This window comes from Montipora foliosa, chromosome 8, assembly GCF_036669935.1.
Source record: "Montipora foliosa isolate CH-2021 chromosome 8, ASM3666993v2, whole genome shotgun sequence".
NCBI lineage: Eukaryota > Metazoa > Cnidaria > Anthozoa > Scleractinia > Acroporidae > Montipora > Montipora foliosa.
In genome coordinates, this window is record NC_090876.1 from 52,773,407 (window position 1) to 52,782,558 (window position 9,152).

Genomic DNA, 9,152 nt, shown 5'->3' on the forward strand with positions numbered 1-9,152 from the left:
TGCTTTCGTTTCAATCCTCTTCAAGATAATGAGCAAAGCTCTGAACAGCGCGAGCAAATGTCAACCAGTGAAAAGTGTAGCGGCGGAACTGCTACACTGGGACCTTACGATGTACCATATAACATACGGCAACAACTCAGTTTACTTGAAAAATCCACAGAGATTCGTTTACACGCAGTCTTGATACAATGATACGATGGGATGGCGGTAATGAAAACTATAGGAAAACAACAAAACCTAGCATTACAAAGCGCGCTAGGGGCGAATATGAAAATACAATAAAACAAGAAACAAATCATTTAAAACGAACAGAAAAAACTTAAATCTGTGTCCTAATATCCTTACGACGCCTTATAGAAACCTTAATCCGTAAACAGTGGAGTCCTTGGTACCGTACACTGAGAGAGAACCTTAACTTAATTATCTTACTAAACCTTCAGCGGGAAAAACAAAAACCACAGTGTCAACTCGCGTGGTCATCCGGGACCCGGCAAGGTCCAGACCACCGCAACACAATAAAACGTCACACAAAAAAGAAATGTCACGCACGATTCTGCTGCAACATTCCCGGCCCCTAAACGTCTGAGGGGCGTTTACTTCTCTTGATCTCCTTCCTGTTCCTCCTTGGGCAAAATTAGGACAAGCTTGTTGACTGGTCTTCTCAGTGTAGTTTCTCGCGTTTTGACGACAGCAGACCTGACGAAGCCTTGTGAATCCGGCTCCACTCGCACAACAAGGGCCAACGACCAGGCATTACGCGGAACATTCTCCTCTCGGATTATCACGACATCCCCTTCAACCAGGTTTCGCTGAGGATGTTGCCATTTGTGCCTTTCCTGCATCACAACGAGGTACTCCTTCTTCCATCGAGACCAAAATAGATTTGCTAAATACTGTACCCTTCGCCACCGCCGACGCATATACACATCACAGCTCTGAAACTTGCCTGGTGGTGGTAATATCACAGTTGACTTGGTTGTCAAGATGTGGTTGGGAGTAGGCGGCTCAAGGTCGTTAGGCTCGCCAGAGACTGTCGTCAGGGGTCTTGAATTAATGATTGCCTCCACTTCACACATTAGGGTCCGAAACGATTCCTCATCTAAGCAATGACCATATTCTTCCATTAATCCAGCGAGAACTTTCCTTGTGGTCTTGATCTGTCGCTCCCAAACGCCACCCATGTGGCTGGCGGCGTGTGGGTTGAAGATCCAGTCAATGTTTTCCTTCTTGAGTTTGGCGTGGATCTCTTCATGATCCATTTCTTCTATGGCCTGGAGCAGCTCGTTTCGTGCGCCAACAAAGTTTGTACCGTTATTACTCCTTATTTCTCTGACAGGACCACGGCGGGCGATGAAGCGCCGGAGTGCTTGAATAAATGAACTTGACTCAAGAGAACTTGCAACCTCAATATAGACTGCTCGGCTAACCAAACACGTGAAAAGAGCGCCGTATCTCTTCATTTCCTTGCGCCCCTCCTTGATAATGAAGGGCCCAAAGTAGTCAACACCAGTGTAAGTAAATGGTGGTGCTGGGGAGATTCGATTCTTGGGTAGGTCTGCCATCTTCTGTACACCTGGACTGCTGTAATTGCGACGGCAGAAGACACACTTTGACATCACCTGGCGCACTGCTGTATTCACTTTGATGATCCAATACTTCTCGCGTAGGCTTGAAATAACATGACCGCGCCCAGCGTGACCCAACCGTTTTTGAGCATGACGGATGAGTAGCGTAGTGACATGACTTTTCGGTGGCAAAATCACTGGATGCTTCGTTTCGTGTGGCAAATCTGCACGCCTGAGTCTACCTCCAACTCTGAGGATACCGTTTTCTAAGAAGGGGTCAAGGCGCTGGATAGGACTGTTATTCTTCATACTTGCTTTCTTCCGTTTTTGCAGCTTCTCCTTGTCTAGGCCATTCTCATTTTCCAACTCTTGGAGGGCGTAGATTTCCTTACCAAATGCTAAGTCCTGGACAAATTTTAGGATAGCGAACTCAGCGTCTACCAGGTCTTGCACGGTAAGAGGTGAGCAAGGCTCTTCAGTGTCCTTATGCTTAGCTGTTTTGGTTATTGAAGGCTTCCCTCGGTCTGCGAGGTTTTTGTCGTCTCTTGACACTTCTTCCTTGACATTCATACGTTCCTTACATCTGATTTGCAATATCTTCTTTACTCGCAGGAACACAGCTACAGCTGTCCTTAACCGATGCCAATCAGAGAAGTGGTATATCAGTTTGCTTGCAGCACTAGCTGACTGATTGACGATCACTACATTGCTTGAGGCCACGGTTGTCCCCTTTACTTCTGGGTCATCAGCTGGGACCTGGTTCACCATACGCGGTTGTCGAGGCCACTCACTCTCTGGTTTCCACAGAAAGGCTGGGCCTTGCAACCAACGCTTCCCTTCAATGAGAGCAAGTCCATTCAGTCCCCTGGAGGCATCATCTGCCGGGTTTTCCTTTGTGTCTATGTACTTCCACTGATTTAAACGTGAGCAGTCGCGAATAAGCTGCACTCGATTTGCAACAAACACATGAAAGCGTTGCTGTTCATTGGCAATATTGCGCAACACAGTGGTGGAGTCCGTATGGTACACGAAATCAGGATTGCCGTCGACTTCTCTCTTCAACAATTCTCCAAGTCGAATTGAGACTGTGGCAGCCATTAACTCTAAACGTGGAATCGTGACAGACTTGATGGGAGCAAGTTGTGCTTTGCCCATAAGAAAAGAACAGTAAACGCGATTGCTGTTATCGCGCAGTCGCAAGTAAGCAACAGAGCCGTATCCAACAGAACTAGCATCAGAAAAAAGATGTATCTGCTGGGACACCACGGTTCCAAACTCTGCTGGCTTGACACACCTATTAACCTTGAACTGTTCCAAAAGTGGTAGCTCACTTAACCATTTGTCCCATCTAACTTGGTATTGCTCAGGAACAGTGTCATCCCATCCCATGTCTTCGCGACAGAGGTCCTGGAGTATCTTCTTCGCTGGAAGCGTAAATGGCGCGGCAAAGCCCAGTGGATCATAAATTGAGGAGACTACTGCCAATATTCCTCTTCTTGTTGGTGGCTTGTCAATAAGAACTACACGAAACTCGAAGGCATCAGATTCCACACACCATTGTACCCCGAGGGCACGTTCAACAGGCAAACGATCGCTGCCGAGGTCAAGGTCTCTGACTTCCTTAGAACGTTTCTCGGGCGGAATAGATTCCAAGACAGCACGGCTGTTGCTTATAAACTTAGTCAAGTTAAACCCTCCGTGTGCACATGCTTCACTAAGACCTTGGATCAATTCAATGGCAACTTGTTCATCTTTGACGGAACGAAGGCAATCGTCCACGTAGAAGTTTCGTCGGATGGTTTCAGTTACAAGTGATCCACTTTGGGATTCGGTGTCATTAGCCGTCTGCTTCAAGGCAAAGTTACAACAGCTTGGAGAAGAGGCTGCCCCAAAAAGATGTACCGTCATCTGATATTCTTGGATAGCCGATTCCAAATTTCCATCAGGCCACCAGAGGAATCTGAGGAAATCACATTGCTCATCAGGGACCCGTACCTGGTGGAACATGGCCTCTATATCTGCCATAAATGCAACACGATCTTGCCGGAAGCGTGTGAGAACCCCGACCAAGGAATTAGTAAGGTCCGGGCCTTGCATCAATTGATCGTTCAAAGATGCACCTTCATACTTTGCGCTACAGTCAAAGACTACACGTATTTTGTGGGGCTTTTTAGGATGGTAAATTCCGTGGTGTGGTAGGTACCATGCCTTCCCGGGTTCAACTTCTAGACGGTCTCCCGGCACCTTTCTTGCATGTCCTCTTGATATCATCTCGTTTACAAAACTTACATAATCGTTCCTGTAATTCTCATCACGCAGCATCTTCTTTCTCTGCCACATCGCTCGTTTCAATGCTTGATCGCGATTGTTTGGCATCGTCGTTTGAGAATTTCTAAATGGCAATGGTATTACGTAATGACCATTATGATGTTGGATGCTTTGCTCTATCCCAGTAATGAACTTTTTGTCCTCCCGGGAATAACTGTATTCGTCCGGACCAGACTTGCGGTCGTTAAAATCTAACTGGAACATTTGCTGAATGGCTTGGGGCGATATCATCTCCTTGACCGACTCTGCCTCTCGAACTGTAATTCTATGGCAAATGACATTACTGGGGCATGGAGTGTCTCTTACATGCAGCGGTCCAGTCAGAGTCCAGCCATGACGCAATCGCATTGCATAAGGCCCTTCGTCACCTCTTGGCACTACTTCTAAAGGTTCCAGTGCCGCAGGACAATTGCTACCAATCAGCAAGCCAATCTCTAAGTTCGGAATAAACTTGTGCATCCTTTCAGCGACACTTCGTAGGTGTTCCCACTGCTTCACCAATTCAGGGGTTGGGATTTGCTGTTCGGCTACAGGTATTTCCATTCTTGTGTAGGAGCGAGGTAATTCAACTGGGTTTCTATCTTCCATGTCCGTCACAACCAAACTGTCCACAACAGTGGTGGTCACAAGGCCTTGGCCATGCATGGTGCCAAGCTGTAATTCCGTCCTTTCGCCCTTAACGCCAAGCTGTTCTTTAAGGTTCTCTGTTAAGAAACAGCCACCGCTGCCGTTATCATAGAAGGCATAAGTTGTAATGGTTTCAGTATTGCCTTTCCTCTTCACACGTACTGGCAAGATTGCGTGGAGAATCACTGATTCATTCAGTTTAGCAGCATGGCACGAAGCATTCTGAGGGTTAGTGCAGGCATTGTTTACTGCCTTGTCATTCTCCTGCTTAGCAGGGCTGGTATTGTCCTTTTGTGGCAGCGGGCAGAAGGATGCAGCCTGCCACAATGTTTGCACTTTCGTTTGTTTGAACAGTTCCTTGAGAGGTGATTTGTTCCAAACATCCAAAGCACATATTCTTTTCTCTCAAGAATGCTCTCTTAAGCTCCGGTGTTTTCCTATTAAATAGTTCGCAATCATCCAGATCATGAGCACGACTGCAAAGGTGACAGGATGGGCTACCACGGCTATTAGTGGGCCCGGCCCCATCTGAGACTGGGGGCTTAACGGTTCCAGATGGATTTGTTGCAAAACTGCTTTCCTTGTATTTCCACGGGTTTTCGGGTTTCCTTGGCGGCATCTTAGCCCTACTGGACAGTTCCCTTCCTTTATTCAATGGTTCCTTCACTTTGAGAGGTTTAACATCTTCCTTTCTCTTGTTCAAGGCCTCCCTTGCAAACACTGGATCATTGGCTGACTCCGATGCAGACTCAACAAATTCAGCAAGGTCGGCAGAACACGTTGCACCGTTCACCCTCTTCTTCTTCTTAAAGACCTGATCCCTCCATTTGGCTTGCAGGTTAGCAGGGAGTTTGGAGACTACAGCTTGCATGTTTGGTGCGTGATCGAGGACACGCATATACGAAATACTCTTCATGGTTATTGTGCATTTTGTCAAGAATATCGACAGCCGTTTCAGACCTTGGTTGTCATCAAATCTAATTGGAGACCATTGCAGGATCTTGTTAAGGTAAGCAGTAGAGATCTTGTATGGGTCCCCATATTCTTTCTGTAGTAGACGTCTGGCTTCCAGGTAACCTTCATCAGGACTCATATGTAAACATCCTTGAATAAGATCTGCAGGTTCACCCTCGAGATGCTGATTTAGGTAGTACAAAAGGTCAGCATTCGACGTCGCCTTGGAGTGAATACGAGCATCAAAGGCCATAATGAATGTGTTATACTCAATAGGATCTCACTTGAACTTAGTTATGGTTGGCTGAGGCAATGTCATTGCAGCGGTCAACTGCTGGTGAGTTGCAATAATGGTTTCATTTTGTCTCTGTTGTAACTCTATTACACTCTGAAAGGTGCGCTCCACCAGCTGAGGTGACTGAATTTCAGAAATTCCGTGTGCAATTTCTTTGGAGTTTTTTGAACCATGACCAGTATATGGTGTAGACGAAGTACCATCTGCAAATGTGGTAGGAATAAACTCTGCAGCCTTAGGATTTGATGCGCAAGTCTTGACAATGGAATCTGTAGGCGCACAAAATTCTTGGGCCTTGCAGGACGGACTTAGCCTGTGTCTCCGTTGTAACTGGGGTTTGAGTAGTAGGAACGAATACTTCGGGCTTTAAAGTAACTTCATTGGGTAAGGATCCCGCTACAGATGGTATCACAATCGGGGAAAAGGATGCAACAGCGGATGGTGGACTTGAACCACATGGCAACGGGGGGTTATGCTCTCTGTCCAATTCCTCCAATGCTTTCCCCTTCGCTTCAGCTTTTACTATCTCAAGTTCTAACTCCAAATCCTCCTATGCGGCTCTCAGAGCCTGTTTCTGTTTAAGCATTGATCTTTCAGCCTTCAGCTCTGCCAGACGAACTCTTTCCCTTTCTCTAGCAGACAAACGGGAGCTTGTTTTTGATGACCGTCTGGATCCCTTACTGCTAGCCCTTTCTAGCTGGTCAGTTAGGTGACTTTCGGCTTGTGATATCCACGCATATACTGGATGCAGGTACGCCATAATACCCTTGATTTTCTCATCATAATGAGCGTACTCTCGCTCTTTGGTTTCATCATCAGTTTGTGGCACCGAAATCGTAGACAATTAAAAAAGGTTCCATTTAATGCTTACAACAATTGAAGTGATCAAGAGGTAATCCGAACGCATTCGAAGTCAAAATTTGAAGATCAGCAATGACAATGACAATAAAGAAACAATGGTTCGACTGAAAGGAAATAAATCACAATATTTCTAAGACACTGATGCACTGATTGAAAAAACACAGCATAAAGTAAACTTACAAATATTCCTCTGATCCGGAGAAGCGAAGAAATACACGAAGAAAGGTTAATTAAACAGCAGAAAACTAAAACAGAACACTAGCGAGCGAAAGCACGTGGCAATTGAAAAACTTGATTGAAAACTGATCCACATACATCAAGGCGTCACGATGTAACGCAATGTCACACGCGCGTAAATAAGATAGAGTAACAATCACGTGCGGAAAAAACAAATAAACAGTTTGAATCTAACACAGTTAGCTCCTTATAGTAGGCATGAAAGGTTTCTTTATAATGTTCGATTAAATCATTTAAATTAGCCAGCTCATTCTTCACTAGGTGTAAATTGTTGGAGTTGACCATAAGATCAGATACTTCAGTCCTTTTCCTTGACACAGCTCGGAGAGCGTTTATACGCTGTTGCTTAAGCCAATTAATTCGTTCTTCAAGGCCCTTTTCCGATGGATTTCGTTGCCGTGGGCCCAGTGAATCCCATGGTTGGGTAGCATCTTTTACATCGCTCGAAGTTTTTTCCACAGACTCGCTTTGACCATTCTTTTCTTCGAATTGCAGCACATTTGATTCGCCTGGAACATTAAAGTTGTCCGCGAGTTCCTGGTGACTAGATTCTGCCATACATGTGATGGAGTAATTTGCCGCTCTCTCGACGATTTCACAAGCAAATTTCCACAATTAATACGACGAAACCCCGAAGAATTAAGGATCAACACAATACATTCCAACAACAATTTCCTTGGTAGATCGTGGAACTTCAGTATAGAGATTTTTCGTTACGAAATGTAGCGGCGGAACTGCTACACTGGGACCTTACGATGTACCATATAACATACGACAACAACTCAGTTTACTTGAAAAATCCACAGAGATTCGTTTACACGCAGTCTTGATACAATGATACGATGGGATGGTGGTAACGAAAACTATAGGAAAACAACAAAACCTAGCATTACAAAGCGCGCTAGGGGCGAATATGAAAATACAATAAAACAAGAAACAAATCATTTAAAACGAACAGAAAAAACTTACAGCTGTGTCCTAATATCCTTACGACGCCTTATAGAAACCTTAATCCGTAAACAGTGGAGTCCTTGGTACCGTACACTGAGAGAGAACCTTAACTTAATTATCTTACTAAACCTTCAGCGGGAAAAACAAAAACCACAGTGTCAACTCGCGTGGTCATCCGGGACCCGGCAAGGTCCAGACCACCGCAACACAATAAAACGTCACACAAAAAAGAAATGTCACGCACGATTCTGCTGCAACAAAAAGGTTTCGTGATTACACTTGCTTTTTATTATTACAGACCTGACACTTTTTCGCGACTGTATGTGTAAGTAAACGTCCGGATAAGAATAACCATTCTGGGCGATGTTTTTACAGGGACTGGTTTAATGGGAGCTATCTTGTGCACGATATTTAAGTAAATGGGAATTTTCTCTCTTACTCAGAATTTATTCAAAAATATGATCTTAGATGTAATTTTCTCATTACTGGGTTGCTATAGGCAATGCAGTTAGAAAATGCGTTTGTTTGTTTTTTTTTTTTTCCGTGTCATGAAAAGTCTTGCCTGTCACTCCCCTGGTAAGTGGTGTCTTTGTGCATAGAGTCTTCTGTGCGTATTTGTTAGGTTTGAGGGGGCTGGAGTAATGGGTAGATTTCTCTGGTGCACACAGGAGAACATTTAATTATTAACCTTCAATGGCGTCGAAAGTCATTGTAACGCGAATGGCGTTTTAGTGCATCTCTGAACAAAATATACCCTTATGGAGCTCAAGAATGGAACGTCAATTGGATAAACAAGACAGGCGGTGAAAAATAAATATCTGGAATCTTTAAAGCGACTAGTAATGATCTTCGACAACAATTTCATTTTTCGCCATTGGATATCAAGTGAGGTTTGTTTCTAATATTTTAATAACTTGGTATTATATACAACACGGAAATTAAATGACAATTCTTTTATGGATTTAACAAAACATTGAAGGAATCGAACGCCTTGAATGCATCACAGCGCATAAGTCACGAAAATAAACAGCTCTGTTGGAAGCGTGCTTGAGTTTCAACAAAATGAGACCCAAAATCAGCAAAATATTGTGGCGGTGATGAATGATAACGTAGCTGCTATTCCCAAAACGATGGAATTACCTGGTGATAAATAACCTCGTCTTGAAGAGTAAATTTTTGACTTTGAAGAAACAATGGTCAACCTCAAGAGTTGGGTGATTGTGATCTTTGCGTTGAATTCGCACATTTCTTGTCAAACTTTTTAACATTTGAAAGAAGAAGAAAACTAACAAAAACAAAAACCCGGTATCTTGCCATCATTTGACACAGATGCT

The 9,152-nt window shown here is 44.3% G+C and overlaps 2 protein-coding genes across 2 annotated transcripts; both read right to left on the reverse strand.

Annotated features, from left to right (window-relative positions):
- Positions 1-593: 593 nt before the first annotated feature.
- Positions 594-4,538, reverse strand: LOC137968916 (uncharacterized). The gene has a single exon (XM_068815384.1). The coding sequence runs from the start codon at positions 4,536-4,538 to the stop codon at positions 594-596; it is 3,945 nt and encodes a 1,314-aa protein (XP_068671485.1).
- A 250-nt stretch (positions 4,539-4,788) lies between these two features.
- LOC137968917 (uncharacterized) lies at positions 4,789-5,727 on the reverse strand. The gene has a single exon (XM_068815385.1). The coding sequence runs from the start codon at positions 5,725-5,727 to the stop codon at positions 4,789-4,791; it is 939 nt and encodes a 312-aa protein (XP_068671486.1).
- Positions 5,728-9,152: the final 3,425 nt, after the last annotated feature.

Bases quoted from the DNA above. Each gene is read 5' to 3' on its own strand.
- LOC137968916 (XM_068815384.1), bottom strand. From the start codon at position 4,538: ATGCATGGCCAAGGCCTTGTGACCACCACTGTTGTGGACAGTTTGGTT.
- LOC137968917 (XM_068815385.1), bottom strand. From the start codon at position 5,727: ATGGCCTTTGATGCTCGTATTCACTCCAAGGCGACGTCGAATGCTGAC.